The sequence below is a fragment of the Triplophysa rosa genome, linkage group LG8, assembly GCF_024868665.1.
Source record: "Triplophysa rosa linkage group LG8, Trosa_1v2, whole genome shotgun sequence".
Taxonomy (NCBI): Eukaryota; Metazoa; Chordata; class Actinopteri; order Cypriniformes; family Nemacheilidae; genus Triplophysa; species Triplophysa rosa.
Window position 1 is genome coordinate 1182336 of NC_079897.1, and position 22274 is coordinate 1204609.

At 39.9% G+C, this 22274-nt stretch overlaps 1 protein-coding gene across 2 annotated transcripts in view; it reads right to left on the bottom strand.

The window, feature by feature from the left end:
• Nucleotides 1-22274, bottom strand: part of LOC130557580 (mannosyl-oligosaccharide 1,2-alpha-mannosidase IA) — a 150960-nt gene that overhangs the window by 15136 nt on the left and 113550 nt on the right. The window contains exons 5-10 of one of the 2 annotated variants that reach the window (XM_057339462.1): nt 15306-15400; nt 12588-12711; nt 12415-12508; nt 9987-10102; nt 9344-9563; nt 7191-7363 (exon numbers count right to left, since the gene is read on the bottom strand). In XM_057339462.1, coding sequence (XP_057195445.1) covers nt 7191-7363; nt 9344-9563; nt 9987-10102; nt 12415-12508; nt 12588-12711; nt 15306-15400 — 822 coding nt within the window. Of the gene's footprint in view, nt 1-5617; nt 7364-9343; nt 9564-9986; nt 10103-12414; nt 12509-12587; nt 12715-15305; nt 15401-22274 lie in introns of those variants that run through there. The other variant, XM_057339461.1, reaches the window with a different exon arrangement.

Genomic DNA, 22274 nt, shown 5'->3' on the forward strand with positions numbered 1-22274 from the left:
TAAATAAACCAATATTCGAATATTCGTTTATATGAGCTCAAATATTCAAATATGAAATTATTGAAAAATGCCCATCCCTAGCTCATGCTTTTCCAGACTTTGCTGTTTTTTAGTGTTTAACCCTGTAATGCATTTAACAATCATGTATAGCCTATAATTATTTATTTTCTTTAAAAAGCACATTTCAAATATTTTCTGACCAGTAGCTGTGTATGCCATTCAAAAGATTTTTTAAGCAGAATTATCAGCACAACTAAGCATGTTTAATAAAGTTATGTTTGAGGGAAAAAGGCAAAATAGAGTTTTGAAAATGGATATAGCCTATATCCTTGGGGAAATGTTTAGGGTTGACATATTGCTTTAGGGTGGCACAGAAAATATCAAGACATACATGTACAAACAAACAAGGGACTTATCTATCTCAAATTAATAAAACTGTCATTCACTCACCTTTCGAATTGCTTTACGAACAAGAAACAGAATATATTACATCCAGCGTGTGAATCACACAATATCCGCCTTTAATCTCATATGCGGATGGTCCAGAAGTGAAAACTGTTCGTTTACTGCACTTATCACTCCTTCACTGACTGGCTGCAACCTTCTCAGATGTGTTCGACTTCATGCGGCGCTGCGCAAACCGATCAGATTATGACATCAAAGAACATAGAGCAGTAAGTTTCTGCCCTCGAATCGCTCTTAGTGTACTTTGATGTCATGTGCAGATCTTAGAGAGTTAGGTGCACCCAAATTTTCGACTGCATCGCATTTAACACTGCAGTTTTACCAGTTCACTTTTTTTAAAATCGCTGTCCATATAGGCACAATTGACTTGTAAATGATTAACTAACAATCTGGTCAACATAAAGTTCTTTATTTGAAGCACAATTCTACAGTAACTTACTGAAAAAGTGTTGGTGCTTAAAGTGCTTCACTGAACTGAAATTTAAACTTAAAACATCTCCAGATAAATGGACCAGGGCTTGACATAACCTATGAGGTTGATGGCTCCGTGTCAGAGCATTGCTTATGATTTTCGGACCGATCAGGCCTTAACTTAACATTATTCACGAAAAAGTTGTCAATCGTTCTTTTCATCTTCTCTCATCATCCGCACTACATCCACTCTGTTTAACTGACGGGCCTATAGGCTCCTCACCTCTCTGTCTGACTGCAGCACATGCATTTTCACATGTACACACCAGAGGTTGCGCTAGACTTTTTTATTGTGCGTCATTTTGACTGACAGGCTCGTAAAAAAATCCGCCATAATCTATTATTACCCGTCTCTATGGTGCAAGGTGGCGTTAGGTGGTAATTAGTATGTTCGTGACGTCATCACGCTGTACTTGCGTCTCAGAACTTGTTGTATTTTAATACAACTGAATGCCCAATAAAGCCGTTGTTGTTTATATTCATCTATATATTTCATGTTTTAATGTTTATGTTCATATGTGATTCGATCTGGGAAAACCCAACACATGGTGCAAATTTATATATTACAGTTTTTGATACCATATGCAAGCCCTTTCCAAATCAGTTTTTATTTTGCTCATACCTTGTGTATGTAACAAAAGTTATGGCTGAGGTCGGCTGAAGCGCTATGATTTTCAGGAACGCAATTGGGAGGAAAATGGGTTTAAAGTTAAGTGATGAAAATAAAAGCACAACAGTCCAGTATCACAAGTAAAAGTCACTTTAGAGTAGTAGAAGACTTACTCTAATAACAATTTAATAAAAAAAACATTTCCCAGTGTTGAAGTCTATAAAAATACTGTACAAAACCGTTTGAATAAAACGAAAGTAAGGAAAATGGTGCGGGCACACTTAAAGAACGAGAGCTCTGCCATTATCACTAGGAAACTAGCAAACAATACGGACAACAACTAATAAGCAGTGAAGCAAGTTTTACGTTGTTTATCATGTGCATAGTGTCTGGACTTTTGATCATCCCTTGTATGTTTTGCGATCGGATAACTCCCGGTGCTGCAGACGGGGAACTCTGTCATCTCACGAAAACATTGTATAAAAAACTTTGCATGCCGTAGTTTACACAGGACTGGCGGGAAATGTGCATTGCTACTCCTTCATTCTTCATGTTATGTGGTTTACTTTGATAGGTGAACTGTCTTTCCCGCGTCCCAGCGCGACATCCAATGGGTTTTCCCAGATCGCATCACATATGTCTAGTCGGTAACAATGACAGGTGAAAACACGCATGTCCCTTCGTGAGCATATCACGCTCTAATGAAGGGAAACAGGGAGTTACAAATTGCCCTCATTGTAATCCGTCAAAATGACGTACGGACGGACGGCCTTCAGATTTTTCCGTCACTGGTAAACATTTCTTGTCAATGACAGAGAATTTTCGGTTAACGCAACCTCTGGTACACACACGTACAGGAAAATCTGGACCACGGCAAATCAGAGGGGGGTCCGCCCTTCACTATCTCTGATTGGTTTAGACCACGATATGGGCCTAATGTGTGTCTGTTGTTGAATCACAGTGAGACTTTCAGAGTCGCCCAGACTTTTTCTCTCCCTCGAACGGCTGGTCGCACCGCTGCGACCTCAGATTTTTCTTAGTCGCACCATTGAGAAATAAGGTCGCACGTGCGACAGCCCTGGATCAGGACTGTGTGTACAGCGCCACAAACAGTCGAACACAGTTTATGTTTACATTCACGAGGCATGAGATTATTTTATTGATTGTTGTTGCGTCTCGTGACTCGCGCTAATTTCGCGATTTGATTGTCATCTATGGAGCATCAGCAGGCATTTTGTCCATGGTGGTTGCGACAACACTTGCCTCCCATAGTTGTGTCAAGGGTTGCCAGATTTGTGTAACAAAAACAAACCAAGCACCAAAATAAGCCGGAACACTGCAGCACTGCAGACATGGCAACACTGCCTATGTTTGACTAGCATTTCTGCGCAAGCATGAGCGATCATGTCTACACTATTAATTCAAAATCTCACTTCTGCAGTTTAAAAAATGTTCATACAAATCAAGGATTACACTGAAAAGTAACTTGCGTTAATTGAAAAACAAAGTAACTCAAGTATTGATATGTAAATTTGTAAAGTAACTGCGCTACATTACTCGTTACTTAAAAAGTACTCTGATTACGTAACGCACGTTACCCCCAACACTGATTGTAAATACGTTTTAGCATTAAAGTAACAAGCCCATCTTTGCTTTTGGTAATTGAAATTCCTGAGCTAAAGCTGGGATGACCAGTCAGTCCACAGGCTCTCACAGGACGATGGCACGTGACGTTCAACTGGAGTAGTTACCTCGGGATGGGTATCCTGAGGCAAGAGAGGAGGGCAGAAAGAGACTAATTAGCGTAGCTACTATACATATCTTTTTTTAAGCAGAAGATAATATGATTAGTGCTGGGCAACGATTAAAAATTTTAATCGCATGACTTTTCTGTGATTAATCGCATTGTTAAGCGTAAAATTAAATAATGAATTCAAAAGTTGTCATGATTCTGTCCTCCTTGTCATGAGTAGAGTTTCCTAGTTCTGTGGACAGAGTCGTGACAGTACCATGTCTTTTGTGCTTGTTTTGTTATGTGTCTCTCCTGTCACGTGCCTTGGCCCCGCCCTCTTGTTTTCCCGGTATTCTCCCCATTAGTGTTTGATTCCCGTCACCTGCCCGTCACCTTCCCTGTGTAATCATCCCTCGTTAGTGTTCCCCTATTTTTAGCCGCTGTTCTCTCTGTCCTGTGCCGGTTCGTTTTGTGCCTTTGAGTGTGTGAATCCCTGTGACTATTCCCCAGCGTCTAGTTTCCGTGTCAAGTCTTCCATCTACTTTTTGGGCTCCGTCAGGATAATCATGGGATTCAGGACTTTTCCCGGGTCTCCGCTGCAGCCGCAGCAGAAACCGAGTTCGGTGAGGCAGAACTCAAACTGATTTTCAGCAGCTGCCTCTCCGAGCCTCTCAAGCTGGCGGAGGTTGAGATGCTGAGGCCCCAGCCGTCCCAACCTGGGTATTCTCCCCGCTGGCCACCGTCCCGGAAGACTGCGTCCTGGCCATAGTGAGGGTCTTGGGGAACTGCAACCGACTCCTCCTCCGGTACAGAGCTGGCCATGCCCCTTACCGCTCTTCTACGACCGCCCCCTACCCCAGTGGTTTGCTAACGGAGGAAGAAGCAGAGTTAGGGAGCTCTAACGCCAGCTCCGGCCTGCCCCTGCCATGTCTAGCCCCTCCTGTCCTGCCCGTCCCACACCGCCCCGCTCCAAGAAAAATACCCCAGCCATGTCAGTCCCTTTTGGTCCTGCCCCTCCCTCACTTCCCCGCTCGCAGAGGTGAGTCCCAGCCCTCCCAAGTCTCCTCCCCATCGAACCTATGCCTAGTGGTCCCAAGTTTTTTCCTCCCATTCCCCCTCCCCCTCCCATTAATGTTATTCCTGTTAGCCCACCCTAACCCCATTATTGTCTCCTCCATGTTCCCCCTAGTTTGTGCGGTTCATTGTCTGTGGTGTTTGTCCTCGTGCCTGTCTGTCTTGACCCGCTGAGTTTTCTCCCTTGGGCTGCCAAGGGGCGTCCCTTGGGGCGAGGGTACTGTCATGATTCTGTCCTTCTTGTCATGAGTTTCCTAGTTCTGTGGACAGAGTCGTTTTGCCCCATTGTGGGTTTTTGTTTTGTGTTATATATTTAGTAAAAGTTTTTGTTAACCCTTTACGTACTGTCAGTGTCTGGGTTCAGTCTGCAAATTCCTGACAAAAAGTAATGTATTGTGAACGTTTATATTAAAGGGGAGGTTTTTTGCCTACTTTACCCAAGTTGAAACAGTTCTCTGAGGTCTTTATAAAAGAGATGTGACATTTTTCGGTCAAAATACTTCAAGGATGAAGCACAACGCCACTATCTTTACCTTGCAAAAAACGCATTCTCAAGAATGGCCGCTTCTGAGCGCTTCTTCCGTATGATGATGATGGGCGCTTGATAACCACACCCCCAACTTCACGGAGGTGTGTCCACGCCCATACATTCTCAAGCTACCATAGAAACCGTTGAGCGTAAGCGTAAATCCTAAGCGAGAGATGGCTGCTGGCGGAGACGAAGCGGTTCAACCTTATATGTTTGAGCCAGAGTCGGACACAAGCTGTACAAGTTCGGATTGGACAAGATGTGTCTACATGGTAAGTTTTTTTACAAACTTAAATCTTCAAAACTGTTTTCAACAGTCACGTAGTCAAAACGGTTCAGCTTGTAACAAACCATGCTGTACTGCTATGATTACATCATACTAACGTTATGTGTTTCGCTAAAACAAGTGCACGCATATTAGTTTGTCTATGTAATGATGATCATATGCTAGGCTTGTTGTTTTTGCTTTATTGCAAGATATGTAAACACAATGACGCTGTTACCGTCATGTTACACAAGTTAATTGCGCTAATGTTGTTGGTGACCTAGTACCAGTTAACTCTAACTCTTTCCAGAGGATTCCCATTAAAAATAAAAAGAATCCACTGCTCTCGCGTCTTCTCGGAGGCTGTGACTCTAAATAATGATCTGTGCTGGTCTGTGCACCCAACAACAGAACACTTAGCACAAACTTTTGCCATTACTTTATTACAGATACACTCGTGTCGCTTGCAAAACCACAATGGCGCGCCATGGGTGGAACCGAGCAGACTAAGGGGCGGTGATATTACAATAAGATCATTCTCCTACGTCAGAAGAAGTGCGTTATCTGAAGCGCTGATTTTTTCTCATGCTTTCAGAGAAAGGCGTAACAAAGCAAAATGACTGGATTGTACTTTTTCACGTTTTCTGGGTTGGTAGATGCACCGGGGAACTGATTATAGCACTCAAACACAGAAAAAATCGTATTTTCGTGAAATGTCCCCTTTAAAAGTACTGCTATATGAACAAAAGTGCAATAAGATTTGGTTTGCAAACACTTTAAACAAATAACGTGCTTTTTTACAACAGTATTTCCTTTACATAGTAGCAGTTAACAATTTTAACTTCAAATATTTCTTGTGAATCTCAACTTAAACATTAATGTAATCAAATTAAATATAACACCAAAGCTATCTGCCACTGCCAGGGCATTAACGTTCTGTCTAGTTTGATATAGAAAAACAAATTATAATGATTGATTTTATTGCTCGTACATAAACTCTCTTTCAACACAAAGTGTATTTAAAGCACATTTTAAACAACAAAATTATTGTATGCTACTTTTTTCTTTATCTTAACAATTCCTTTAATATGAGTGAGTGTTTTGGGCCCGTCCTTTATTGTTTGATGAACATTATAAACAGAGATCTTTATTATGCTGCTGCCCCTTTAAGAGCGCTCTATACAGATATACGGATCTAACACTGTGACGCATCTGTTTTGTTTACCAGCTGTTAATGTTCATAAAACGGACTACTTTCACATGGACCCTTGCTAATATGGGAATATAGATGTAATTTTGTGTTTATTTGTCCATTTCAGAGTAAGAAGACGTGAAAGAGAACTCCGTTTAGTAGTCTGCGCTCTGACTCTCTAGGCGCGCATGATTAAACATGTTTTCTGCATTAGCCTCACACTGCATACAATAAACGCAACAGAGTTCGTTATGGTTGCTGTTTTGTACCTTAGACAGGGAAATTGTATTCGGCAGGCTGTTGATTTCCTTCCGCTTTATCATCAATAGCAATAAGCCTCTTACACTCGTGGGGCGAGGGCACTGACACATAAGCGCATGGCTGAAGGAGGGGAGACGAAATGGAGTGAATTTTTCTATCAACTCCGCCGTCTGGGGGAGATTTAAAACGAAATGTCCATGTGAGAGTTCTGATTTCATCTGGGTTCATGTGCGCGCTTCAGCAGTCTTAGCCCCAAATGCTCTCATTGGTTGAGACGCGTGGTGACGCCCATCCCAAGCCAGTACCGGTCAACATCCCACCCCTTCTGTGACCCATGATTTGTCTGTACGTTTCAGAGCCAGTGAGCAACGGACTTTCGAAATAAAATAATACTTAAAAAATCTGCGTTAAGGCACGATAAAATAAATGTAGGCATTAATGAATGAATGTGTTAACGCGATAATAACCCCAGCACTACTGTCTTACATTACTGTCTGTCTGACACAAAAGATCTTCTTGTAGTAAAATGAACTACTTTCTGCATTATGAGCATGTTTTGTGAGGTATGATCTGCAGTGTTTTTCTCAGCACCTCCACTGCCTCCCAGCCCCACTCTCTGTATTTAGGGTCATGGGTCAAACGCCACATGTACATGTAGCTCTCGATGACCTCCGGCCTCAGGATGTAGTAGCGGTCACTCAGTCGTGTGGCTACCGCTTCGGCTCCTCCATCAAAGCGAAACGCTTCCGGTCCCAGTTTAGTGGCTAATGACACAGAAACACATTTCAACGTGAAATCCATACGGTGTCTTTAAACCCAACGCATGTTCTCTGCTTTCATACCATACATCAGTACTGTTGGCTACTGGCAGGTGTTTGCATTATGAGATCATGTGACCTTCACTCCTCACTTTCATTGGACGTCACCACAGACTGTGGCATCACTTCACATTAAGAATTCTGCTCACCAGCTTCATTGAATGTGAAAATGTTAAATATGAAAAAAAGCCCATTCAAAATGTATTCACTAATATCAACATTTACTTTAATTAAGTAATTTTAGAGTAAATTTATCTTGCTGAGTGGGCTGTTTAAGAACATTTAGAAAAATACTGATAAAAAGGAATTGCCGCTGTATTGAGGTCTATGAGAGAATAAAAAAGCTCTTATCTCTGAAACGCACATTTAAAGTATGATGTAATAAGGTCAAACTGTAAGAAATAAACCACGAAGCTTTCCGAAAGTCTTCAACACAAGACTACAACACAAGACCTGCACAAATAAAAAAAGATTATAAACAAAAATGATAAAGGCCAAGAGTGAGATGGAAAGCATTCACAACCGTTAAACTGAAATAGGAGATCAACTTATTTGGTAACATTAAGGTACCCTTTATAAAGCATTTACAAATGCATTACGAAGCAGTTATAACTGCATGAACAAAAAGAATACCTGCCAATTAGTCAGCCATTTTTAACTCACATGTTATAAATGCTTAATACATGTATTTATTCATTATTTATTTGACTCGAAAGCAGATTCTTTATTATCTTGATGTTGTTTGCTGTCAGACTGGACACTGTAGGGTGTTATGTTGGTTTTCTTATACCTGCTCACTATTTGGTTAGAATCCCCCGTTTTATTCATGCAGTTATAACTGCTTTATAATGCACTTGTAAATGACTTATTAATCATTAATAAACACATTTATAAATGCTTCATAAAGGGTACCTTAATGTAAAGTGTTACCAAATATTTATTCATGGACTCCTAGAGAGACAGAAAAGCTGAAGAAAGAAAGTTCTGTAACTTCTAAACACACATGCTATGAGATTTGCATTGCTCTTGCAAGGGGAAAAAACTTGTTGCAGATAAAATATCAATATTTATGTGTGTGTAGTTTGTACGTACACAAGTGCGGGTCTTTTATAAAAACAGAATGCTTTCAGAGCAGAATATAAAACAGCAAAACAAACGCATCCCATTACACCCCGTAAATCTAAAATTACAATTCGGAGAGAACTCTTTACTCTGAATAAACAGTGGCATTTGCACGCTGATTTCGCTTTGTTTTGTCTGAACCCTGCGTCTCTTTTGCACCACTTCAGTCTGGAACCCTATCTGAGGTGATTGTGTTGTATTAACGTGTGGTTTTGTGATTATATAGCGGATGATGCTGAACTCGTCGGGATAGAAGAGCACCGATAGAGAAACGGTTATTGTCAGCATTGATACGGAAATACTTACACGGCAAAGCGCTTTTCCAAATCTGTTTCATAAAACCGAGTGTCGGCGCACAGCGGCCTGTATTATAATCACATCAAAACCTCAACACAGCTTTGAGCCATCTTACATTTAAAGAATTCGAAAACGTGCTCAAAACAAAATGCTCTTTCAAATAAAGTTGCTTTGAAGAACCATCTCTTTCTTACTTGAGTGGTAATGAGTGTCAGCTGCGCGTTGCACCGGTCTCGCATCTCTCACGGAGGAGATCGGAAGCAGAAAAGGACGCGCGACAGGAGTGAAGGACGAGAGAGGACCAGGCCTGGACATTGTGTTAAGTTTTATTTATGTTTGTGTGGCCGGCAGTTGACCGTGAGCTAGCTGTCGGCCCTTTACTTTCGTTTTGTGGTTGGTTTATTTGATTAAAAGTTTGATTTAATGTTCGCCGAATGTATTACATTCCAAGAATAGGAAGGAAGGAGGCGGGAACGGGATAAGATTTTCCTCTGTGAGTGTGCGCACCTGTGCGGCTGTAGGACTCGTGACAGGTGTGTGTGATCTCAGCTGCCAGGTTCAGGTAATGTTGTCTGTTCTCCTGAGACGCGTCATCAGCACCGATGCCGATCATCCCGCCGGAGAAACAGGCCAGATGACCCATCTTATGATCCAGGATGCCGCCCCTCCACTCGGCCACGTAAGTTAACCCACCCTGAGACTTCTGCACCAGGTTAGTCTCGATGGCCTGAAAGAGAAACGAACATTCTATCCTCGTTTATTCAAACCTGTGTGGGTTTCTTTCTTTTGTAGAACACAAAAGAAGATATTTTGAAGAATGTCGACACTGAACCCCTTTGACTTCCACTGCATGGGCACAAAACCACTGAGACATTTCTCAAAATATCTTCTTTTAAATTCTTCTTCTAGGCAAAACTAAGTCAAGGATCACTGCTTCAATAATTGAATCAATGTACAGTAGATAATTGGCTCTACGTAAACCAAAATCCATATTATTTTTAATCTGAATGTGTTCGTCTCTCATCACACTAAAGTCAGACGGACAGAGCGTAAAGCATATACTGGACGTCGCGTATCCTCCTGCACTGACCGATCAGCATCCGAGAGTAATTGTTTTAAAAACGAACCCTGGAGTCATTAATAAAAGTACCTCCATAGCGCTGTAGTACATCCTCTTCGCTTCTTCATCCGTCTTATCTGACATCAAGTAAGATTTAATGAGGTACTCATAGAAACTGTCGCCGAGACCTCCGATAGAAACATGATCTGTGCGAGTGAGAGAGAGAGAAGAAATCACCACGTGATACTGGTCAATATAACCATAACACATTTAAACACACGTTCACCCCAAAAAACAAAGAAACAACAACACGGTAGAATGTGTTAAACATGTCCCGTTCATGTGCACTTGTCTCTTCTGTTTAAGAGTAAGCTGGAAAGGCATGTCTGCTTTGATTTGACACCTTTTATCTACCATATTGATCAAATGTCTCAGAAAAAAAGAATACACGGCTCGTGTAGATGACAATCATTTTATGAGGACAAAACAATTGCAATAATGCCATGTATTCTATTCTACAGTATATGTATGCTATACATTTAACACGCTTTCTGTGATTTCTCAATTTTTTGTAAAGCTGCTTTGAACAAATGCCACAAAGAAGCGCTATATAAATGATAGCCGTAAATAATATATATCAATAAAAAATGTTCTACACATTTGAATTAAATGATGCACTCTTGGTGGTAGCATAATAAAAAAGTTTAAATAATAATTGCGTTTGCGAATGATCTGCATATTTCTGTATCAGCACATTAAATCTTATGTGCTCATACAGAATCTTAAAATCTTAAAATCTCGATCCCAGGGATTGCACATTCAAAAAAAGTATTATGCAACATAAGTCGCTTTGGATAAAAGCGTCTGCCAAATGCATAAATGTAAAATGTAAATGTAAATCTTGTCCTCATCCAAAATAAAACAAGACATAATATACAGCTGCAGAAAAAAATGAATGTTCAGTTAATCATAATTTCTAGATGCATTGTGGTCATTTGAGTCCAGTGTTTCTTGAATTTCAACAAAATCAAAGCTCAGGACTGACATGAAGTCATCCAACGGCAATGTGAAAGACTGAGAGACAAGACACATGAAAACTGAGCTCAAAATCCTGGTTATAAAAACAACGAATGTTTAAACCTTTTCTAAAGACACGTGGAGGGTTTTCTTTGCAGTATTTGAGGTCTGAAAACACACAGAGCATCTTTTCTGTTGTTTCCACCTGTTTCTCCAGTTTTCAGTTTCTTTGAAACAACATTTTTATTTGAAATTTGGTAGAAATATTGTTAGTAGTTCACAGAGTAAAACAAAAATGATCATTTAACCTAAACACATACATAGAAATAGTAAATTCAGAAAAACTGAAAAATAATTTTGAAATGGTCTCTTATTTTTTCTGAATATTTCATAATATTTTTGGAATCAATTGATCAAAGCTGGTTCATTCTAACTTAAAAACACATAAATGTTGACAGGTGATGTCATTTTTAAAGCAGCATGAGAAGTAAACAGTTCATTTATATGCACAGGTGCAGTTGGGTTTGCTTCACTGACGATTAAGACTAAATAAGCTATATTATCAAAAAAACATAATAGATCCGACCCACACTTGATTGTCATGCAAATCAAAACGAGTCAGTTGTGGAAAAGACACAATCTCTCTCTCTCTCTCTCTCCAGCTCACTAGCTATAGTCATGCAACACCAATTAGAGCTGCAATTGCAGATTTAATTCAGCCCTTTGAAGAAAAAGAGAATGTTTCTGCCGTTTTGTAGGTGATTCTGAAAGATTCAATTTCTGAAAGGTAATGGGATTTATTATCATTTTAATAACTTCTGGCTGGAGTCAGACAGAAGAGCCGCGCCGGCTCAACTGATGTCACGGACGTCAGAGTAATTGCATCCGGAAACTCAAAAGATGCTCTTGCGAGTCTGTCATTCATGCCAGCGATGAACGAAGAAAACAACAACATTAACAGTACAGTGAATATAACCAACCATTTCAAACTCTAAAACTCTTAACATGCCTGACATTTCAAGGAAAATTCAAACTGAGCCTACATCATTTTAATACAACATTATAAGAAAAATGGAACGAGTTTGACTGGACAGTCATTTCAAAACTGAAAAGCGAAAGCGAATCTAGTGCCTGTTTAAAAGAAAATCAAATATTTGATGTCACATCGAACACAGTGAACACTGCTCACGATTCATATAAAAACGATTGATTCTTATGATCATCCAAATAAATGAGAATATTACAAATACTTTGAATGATTTGCTTTTAAACATGTGCATTTGTGCATCTGTGAATGCCGGATTTACGCAGAACTGGAACATCTGTACACGTCCCAAATCCACCGCAGGTGTTTGTATTAAATATGGGGCCAATTTGATTGTTTATTCAGACACAAATATCAGCATTGCACTCCCAGCACTGTTGAACACATTTTACCACGATGCTTAAAATGTTTTTAGATTTGTTGCGGGTGAGCTGAAGGATGTCTGAAAAGACTTACGCTGAACCCAGTTTCCACTGACGGGACTCAAGAAGTTGGGATACAGTCCGCGAGGCTTCTCGATTTTGTTCAACAGCTTTCGAATGTTCATCACCTAATAAAAGAACCACAAGCAAAATCATTCAAGACCTGTATTCTGTTAAACTCAACACCGTCAGGAAGAAATCTCGTACCTTCTCTGTAAACGTGGGGTTTCCAGAGAGTTCAGACAGGTGAAGAAACTCCAGGTGCAGCGTGCCGAACTCCGCCAGGATGCTGCTCCCGGCCGACGCCCATCCCCAACCCCAACTGGTGCCACTGCAACAGAGAGCAAACCAGGCGACGTGAGCACCGCCACCCACGCCACGCTGCTGCCATGGCAACCACATCCGCCGCCAGCAGGTAACCGCGTGGCTGGATGGTACCAACAAAGCAGCCAACCACAGAAAGATGCCAATGTTGTTGTTATTTACTGGAAAAAGCAGAGTGTTGTTTAACGGAGCAACCCGTTCTCTCTCCCGACTCGTCACATATTTACGCTCGGTCAGCGCCCCTCGGCGTCGTTTTCGACGAACAGGGAACTGCGTTGCTGTTTGCTAAATGCTCCAGATCGAGATGCGTGCAATTCTTAGCATTTCATAATTATTTATGGTTTTAATATTTTGTAGCACCTAACCCCACCCTAACCCTAACCACTTCTCAGCCATATAAAATATAACAAACAACTCGTTTCGAAGACCTTTTTGCACCAAAGTCGTACGATAACTTTACATGAAGATGCCGTGCGTGTCCGTGAATACATGAACTCGGCTCCCATTCAAAAGATAAACCGGAACAGCTTGATACAGTCGGTTGCGGGAGCCAATACCGTTTCACGTTCAAAGCCAACGAAATGACGCGATCGGACACGAGACACGGGAGAGCCAATGGCATCGAAGCTGACGTAACTTCCTCTGGCGGCAATATTTGAACGTCGTTCTTCACTGGATTTGAGATTGACGGCGGACGGTGATCGCTTTCGCATCTGTTCCTAATACAAATCGATCGTTTCGCGTTGGTACCCTTGGAATATCTGTATTTTTGAACGACATTGTGACAGCTTGTATTATGTGTTTTATATTACGATAAATACTATTGTTACATTACTTGCTCAAACTGTGAAACTGTCTGAATAGCGTCATGTAAACGCAATTATCCTGGCCATTAAACTTAAATTAAACCCCGAAACATCATCATTGCAAATTATATCTAATATACATTTTCACAATGACGGTAAAATTCGAGTGCCCGTCACGTCGAAAAACGACGCCAAAGGGGTACCCTGCGCGTTCAAAAGTGACGCCGAAAGACGCTGACCGAGCGTAAATATGTGACAAGTCGGGAGTGAGGATGTGTTGAAAGGAGACGTGTTAAAAGCTTTCACCTCGTTCCACACCTGAACGCCGAACGCTAACGACGACGGGAACAATTCTGCTCACGATTCAATAAATGATTCTTTTAGTAATGAGGAAGAAAGAACGGACCATAAAAGACAGGCTCGTGTTTAAATGGCTGCATTTCACACGGTTAGATATAAAAGAAAAATGCCGAACTTTATATTTGATAAGAGTATTCTGTTATTAAAAATAAAGATGTACCGCTTATTCTCATAAAGGGATGTTCAGTATTACATCTGAAGTATTTCAGGCTTTGTTTGGAGTTAATATTATGAAAATTTCATTTGTTGTTAAAGTCCCAGTGAAATTAAAAATGACAATGCCAATTTTTCATGAAATCTTGCAGTGTATATTGTAAATAGTTTATCAATGTGGGTCATTCTCTTTTTAAAATTCTTAATCTTTAGTTAAAATCTGAAAATGCACTTCCTTCCTGTATTGACTATTCATCTCAAATGACGTATGTTAGACGGCTTCACTGCAAAAAGTTTTGCTGTGTTGGGCGGAGCATACGTTAACTCCTCCCCTTCTACTGTCAGCTTGCTGCCAGTTCCACTTCAAAATGCAACGGCTGTTTTTATACATCCAATCAAATCGCAGAGAAAGACAAAAGCCACGCCCACTATTTTCTCATTAGAAATTCCATTTCACTCGGAAATGCGTCAAAATAAGGAAGTAAAAACGACCGCAACTTCCAGTTCAAGGGGACTTTAAAGGCAGATGATCCCGTCTCCGCTGCGGGTCTCAGACCGGCTGTAAGTGAAGTGAACCGAAACAAAAAACATACAGAAAGGCGAATGGAGAGCGAAGCCCGAGTGAGCTCAGAAATGAACAGTTCCGACTTCACCGCGCTGTTCTTCTCCCTGCAGGATTCATTTGGTGAAAGTGCGGAACTAATTCACAAGATGATTTGTTTTCGGTTTTTATTGTGAGAGCGAGACACGCGCCGCTTCTCTTCTGAGGATACGATCAATAGCGCTGACGTCTGGGGAGAAAAAGAAAAGTGAGGAAACTTTTGTAGGGAAAAATCCACTGAAGCCGCTACCCAACTAACCAACAGCGTTCAACAAAAACTAGGAAGTGTTTAACGCCACAGAATCCTCACTGTCTTTTAGATTCCTACTGACATCCACTAGTATAAACGTTTCTAATCTGTTTCAGTCACAAAGTCGTGCGGCTCGACGTGTGCATCTGCCGTCCTGACTAACCTGAGCACCACAGCGGTCTCAGTCGTCTCCCGGCCCATCTGTGGTTCTGGCTCCTGCTCCTCGTCTAACTGGAATTAGCTCTAGAATCGGTTAATTAAATTTGCCTGCAGCTGTCACGGCGAGCTGGTGGGCTAATGGAAGGCAGGTGGGCGCCGGAGACGCCAGGAAGCGTCTCTTTCGGCATGAGACGTAAAAGGTAAGATGTGAGACATATGGATTTGTGAAGGAATGGGACGGGGGGGGGGATTGGGCCGCGCTGGATGCTCACCTGCCCAGGTTAATGACTCCTCGGGGAATGCCGGTGGGCGTGTTGAAAGCGGGTAAGAGCTTCTCGCCCAACTCCACCACCTTCTGTTTATACATCTGAAAAACAAAGAAGAGCAAGTGTGAGACTGAGAGTAACACATACACAGTCTGTGAACGATCACACACACACACACACACACACACACACACACACACGCACACACACACACACACTTTACTCGTCTGTTTCTACTGAAATCCATTCATTCACAACCAAGCCAGACGTCTAGTGACATCAGCGATGATGTCATTGATAACGGTTTGATTCTAGTGATACTCGTTCTCAGTCTGATGTATCGTCTGCAGGGTCAGAAAATCGACATTCAGCAAACAAATCTGTGTGTGTGTTTTTGTGTGTGTGTGTGTGTGTGTGTGTGTGTGTGAGAATATAGAAGTTGTGTTATAAATCAGATCGTTCTGATTTTACGTTCTGCTGGATGAGTGGTGTCTGTATTTTCTATATTCATATGTTTTCAGTAATAACGCGGCTTATGATGCTGTAAAAGACTTCAGTCATTCTAAAACATTTAGCATACACAGATTACAGCACATTTCAAAGCTTCAACCCTGTTGAAAGAGACTTAGCCGTGTGATATCGGCATATTGCTAATGCTGTTCAGAGCGTCACTCACTTCTTAACATGAAGCTTAAAAACACTCGCTGCCAACAGCGCTTCCCATTACTGTCACTTCAGAACAGCACGTTTGATCAAATACATCCCAAATGGACTTCAAAATCCCCACAGAATCAGTTTCAGAGGCACATTCTTCTCTGACGGTGATCTTTAAGACTGCATTAAAGTCAGCAGACAGCAACAGACTCGCTGGCAGTTATACTTGAAATGGGCTGTTATTACCAGAGAAACTCTTCTAAAGCGAGGGTCACTATTATCATCGCTCAGACTCCGAGACACAGATGTGAGAGAGACCCCTCTTGTCGCAGCGGACATGAGTGAAAGCTCAAATCCTGCGGAGCGTTGTGGACAGATGTGCTGTTAGTAAGAAAGATGAAAGAAATCTCAGATTTACTCTGAAGGAAGAGACCTGAGCTGTGTCTCCACAACAGAACGTCACACAGACCTGGAGGACCGTACTGTACACACACACACACTGACACTGATACACTGAATTACAGACATTCAAAGGTCATTCTGTATGATTTATAAGCTTGTTTCCTCACGGGGACCAAAAAAAGGATATTGTCATCTTTGTGGGGTCCCCATACCGTAGGGTTTACCCTTCCCACACACACACACACACACACACTCTCTCACACACACACACACGCAATATTAAAAGAAGATATTTTGAAGAATGTTGGTAGCAGAGAACAGTTGGTCCCCATTGACTTGCATTGGTTTTGTGTTCATACAAAAGAAGTCAATGGGGATCAATGGTTTTTGGTTCCCAACACTCTTCAAAATATCTTCTGTGTTTTGCAGAAGAAAGAAAATCACACAGGTTTTGAATGACATGAGGGCATGTAAATAATGACAGAATTTAATTTTGAAGGTGAATTTAACAAAGGCCTCAGATTTAATACCAGACCATTGCACATCTTTTTGCCATTTTGCAAACTTAGAAAATCAACTTGAAGTACAATCGTTTCTTGTAAGGGTTAAGAGAATGAAAGCAGATAAAACCAATGTGTTTTTAGAGTGGAGACCAGAACACAGAATTAAGATATTTTGAAGAATGTTGATAATCAAACAACATTGAACCTCATTGACGTCCATTGTATGAGAACAAAAACCACCGAGACATTTCTCAAGATATCATCAGTCGTGTTCCACTAAAGAAAGACTCATGTACAGGTTTACAACCACATGAGGGGAAGAGATGATGACTGAATTTAGATTTTGGGGATCTCTTTAACAGCACACTGATGCTCTCCAGCAGGCTGCACTTCAAGGTCTCATTCAGAGAAGATGCTTTGGAAAAACAGCACCAAAAATCTCTGAAAGCTAAATTGTAAAATGATGACGGCTCTTATTTTCCCTGAAGAGATCAATGCTGATGGTTACGGTGCAGGAGGTGATTCACCACACACACACACACACACACACACACACACACACACACACACACACACACACACACACACACACACACACACACACACACACACAACAACACAACACACAACAACACAACACACACTGCACACAAAAGTCATTTTACCCATCAGCCTCTTTGCTTGGGCGGATTGTTTGGGGTTTACTCAACAAAGGTGTGTGAGGAGAGAGACAAAAACAGACAAAGACACACAAACACAAACAAAAGAGCTCCTAATAACACTGAACAGCACACAAAAGAAAAAACACGAACCCGCGATCAGAAATGATCAACCCGTCATATTGAAAACAAAAACAGTCCATCCTCTTTCCATTGGTTGCATAATTTACGCGCAGACGTCACCTTGAAACCTTCCGATTTCATATCAATCCACAAATCCTTCATCTTAGCCTGAAGTTCATGAAATCAATAGACTCACATGATTCAAGTGAATATTTATCTAGTGCACAAGTTCACACGCTGGGAAGTATAAATCACATGTTAGAGTAAATATTTTGTGTTTTTAACTTTGGTTTATGGAGTGTCCAACAACAAGTTTACGTACTGTACATACAAGGTGTAAAAACACGTTCATTTTCTAATAATAGGCAGTTATTGTTACCTCACTTCTTGAGTGACTCTCAAATGACTCGTTCGGCGATTCATCCGTCTAAGCTCCTCCTTTCTGTCAGCCTACTCTGATCTGATTGGTCAGTTGGTCTAGTCTGCTGTGATTGGTTTACCGCGTACAGCGTCGCAAATGGAAAGTAGGCGGGCATCACACCGAGTGACGCAAATCTGACCCGGAACTGAAATTAGAACGACAGACGACTCGACGACTCGTTCGCGTGATTCAGAGTCGACTACTTTTTCCCAAGACAACAACTTTGTTATTCGTTCACTTTCGGCGTTACAACTTGGCATTCACACACAGCAACATCACACACTGCATGAAATGTCATTTTAATGACACTGTAATAGTTACTCGTTAAGAGACGACACAGTAAATATATTTGCAATGATTTTTCTGGAGATTTTTGGAGACAGTTATTTACCATTACTTCTTCACATGCTGAATAAAAAGAACCAGAAAAGATGCTCCTGCCCTCTGTGGTATTCTATCATCCAGTCATTGACTTCTCACATGAAAGTGAAGTTGTGGCTTTCGTGTAACTCCGACTTTGATTTATGTGTCAGGAACAAAGGCACCTTGTGACACGGTTCTTCCTGCCGTCTGTTCACCGGCGTGCGTGTAAATCTCACATCTTTATTCTCTGAGATACAGTATTCGGCTGTGGAGATCCTCATTGTTTTTCAAACGAAACAAGAGGATTAAACTGAATGTTGTGAATGTGTCACAAAGCCACATAAAGACGGATTCTCCGCTTGTTATCTCAGAATAAAGCGCCTGCTATTTTAGTCTTTGTCTTTAAGTCTTAGTCTTGCATTAGTAGCGCTGTGGAGAAGCATGTGTTGAAACTAACAGACGAGAGAGTCAACGATTGACATACAGAGTAACCATCAATCACAGCTGAACTTAACAAAACCTGTCGAGAAAAAGTCAAAATCATATATCACTCTCAAATGAAAACAAAGAAAGAACTGTTTACGTGACCTTTAGGACTCTGGCATTATTTTCAGGAGAATTAAAGAGTTTGTCAAAGCGACACTTCGTCATGTGACTGAAGTTGAGAAAGTTCACATTTTGCTGCAATACACGATGATGTCAGCATCTGTCAACCAATGAAAATCACAGATAAAAGTCCTGGGTAGTACTTAAAGCCATTATATAGAAGGGTTATTAAAGGGCATAACGCATTATAACGGTTGTAATATGTGTGTTGTAATACATTAAATGTTGTTGTAAAGAATTATAACTCAATTAATAACGAATCGATAAGTGTTATAATGCATAAACTGTAGTTACAATTATTCATGAGACATTAAAATGCATTGTAAGGTGCATTACAAGGCATAATAAATACATTAAAACTACTTTTATAATGCATTACACACATGAGTCAAAGACGAAAAAAAGGTTTAAGCATAAAAACAACAAGTGTAATACTGCTTTAAATTGTTGTTGTTAAAAAAGAATCAGTTTTCTGTTTAATTTATTTGCATTTTTGGTTTTGCTTTTCTGAGCAAAAAATAAATATCATATATTTTTCCCTGATGTACAGAAGACGCCCACTAAAATGTCACTCAGTGTAACAATCTTGTCAGGCATATTTACAACAAAAATCATTTTATGACATATTAAAAGACTAATTACTTTCACCCCAAATGCTAATTAGTTGTATTTTTTTTGCCACTATCCTATGTTTTGCCCATTTGTCAATAATAATGTTTTACTCATTTAAAGCACAGTAAAATGTAATATGCTCCATTATTCTTTTATATATTTTAATATGTACAAGTAAGCATGTTGTTTGAATTTGTACATAAATATTGTGTTACACTGAATGCCAATGTAACATTGTTTCAACCAAATTTTGACATTTTATTCTCCAAAAACCACAAAGTAGACATTTTATTTACATTTCATGTGTTTTCTATGCACATAAAATCAATTTTGTAAATTTCTTTTGATGGGGACATCTTAACGTCTTTGACCCACATAAATGCTTTAAATTCTTTATTCCTCCTTAATTTAAACATTTTCCTTATCCTTAAACCAGATGGCACGCATTCATATCCACCATTATAGTTACTGTTAAACAAAAAATGCATACACTCTATATGGCATACTTATTAAATAGTGAGAGACAGGCCATTTTGCAACAACAATCCTTTAAAACACTAGTACCACTCACATACAACACGAGACTACGCTTACACACGCGCAACTAACAATAGTGAAGAAAACAATAAAGTGATTCATTTGAGAGAGGCAATATTATGAGAAGTGCTTTACAAAGTTTGCGAAGTTTCAATATTGTTTTTAGAGAGAATTCCTTTCTAAAATAAGAGTAGAATACATCTTTAGCTGGACAGAGTTTGGGAGAACAGTTATTATCCTGAAAACTCAATTGGATCTAGTTTTGAGTACTGAGCCAACAAAGAGCTGATGAAATCAGGTTGATATTATGACTGGTTCGCTGGAAATCCAGCACAAGAGCTCTGTTGTATTTTTTGCAAATGAAGTCATCAGGGATTTTATGCATTCAGAACATTTGCATATTGTTCACAGTGCACACACTTAACACTACTAGAGGATTGTGGGAACTCAGATGAGATTGAGGAGCAGTAGAGTTGAAGACTGAGGATCAGACAGCTGTCAGAGATTCATCAGACTCGTGTTTTCACAACCGGAGGTATCCTGTCACAGTCCTCTACTGCTTTAATGATGTCTAAAGGCAAATCTCTCTCTCTCTCTGTAAATATAACTAATACAGATCTATGACTGGACTGAGTCACAATTACTTTTAAATCAAACTACATTGTGAAAAAAAATCGGAAAATGTACTGGTAATGTTCTGCCTGTACTGTATCTGTTTATTTTACGGACATTTCCGTTAAGGCTAAAATGTAATTCAACGCAGTGCATAATTTAACATGGAGTAAAACAACTGTAAAAAATGAATATGGAAAATTCCTTCTAATACAGTAGAATCAGAATCAGAAGAATCAGAAAGAGCTTTATTGCCAAGTGTGTTTGCACATACAAGGAATTTGTTTTGGTGACAGGAGCATCCAGTACACAGAAACAGCAACAACAGTACGCAGAGACCATAACACAATAGAATACAGTACACAATGATTTAAATAAGGGCCTATGGGTATAAACAATTAAGAAATACAATACAATAAACATAAGATAAAGATATAGATATAGAGACTAAAGCTATGTGTGTATGTAAATATGTACAAGTAAAAAATAAGAAGAGACTATTGTAGTACAAGGTATGTGCTATATACAGCAGAATGAAATATAATTGACAGAAAAAAATTGTATAAAAAAATAGACAGTGTATTATCTGGAGGATATAATTATTATTGCACGGTGGGTTATTAATTGCACGGTGGGTAAAAAACATAGAAATGTTCAAGAGGTAGATGGCCTGAGCGAAGAAGCTGTTTTTGTGTCTGGTTGTTTTGGTGCTCAGTAGCTCTGGATATATACAGTTCTTTACAGTTATTGTGCCCTATTTTCACAGATTTTTTTAAAATGTAGAGCTGCACATGACGTAACCTGAACCATATTACAAACAAACTGTGATAAGTGATAACATGCTAAATAACGTGATATGCAATATGCACTACAATAACGCTTAAAGTTTGTAAGATTAATTATTTATATAAAAGTTTATTTTATTAAAAAACTACAAATAATTTAACCGACATACATGTTTCACATTCTTTTAAAAACATGACCCCTGCCCAGTGACGGCCCCAAGGGGGGACCAGAATGAGATTTTTTAAATCTATATATATATATATTTTTATATTAGAATAATAGTATTAATATTTATTAATTAAAATGTACATTATTGAAGCACTATGTAAAAAAAAAAAACTTGTATAATGTGTTATGTAGAATCTCAACCCCTCCTCTCTCGTTTAACCTGCGAAACCGCGACTAATATGCGCACGGCAGCCGCAGTACCACGCACGTGACGTCATGTTTGCTCCTGTTCAGTCAGCATGCATGAAAGGGGTAGAGGGTTGGAGACGAAACTCACAAACTAGTAAGTAAAACGTGGTTTATTGTATGATAAAACTTATTGTATCAAACTCTAATACGGGTTGGCTAACTGAGATTAAGCTAGTCGCTAAGGCATTGGATTTAAAATTTTCTGCTGCTCATACTCGCATTTTGATCGATCACTATACATGTTTGGTTAATACATTACTCCATCAGCTGATCTTTAAAT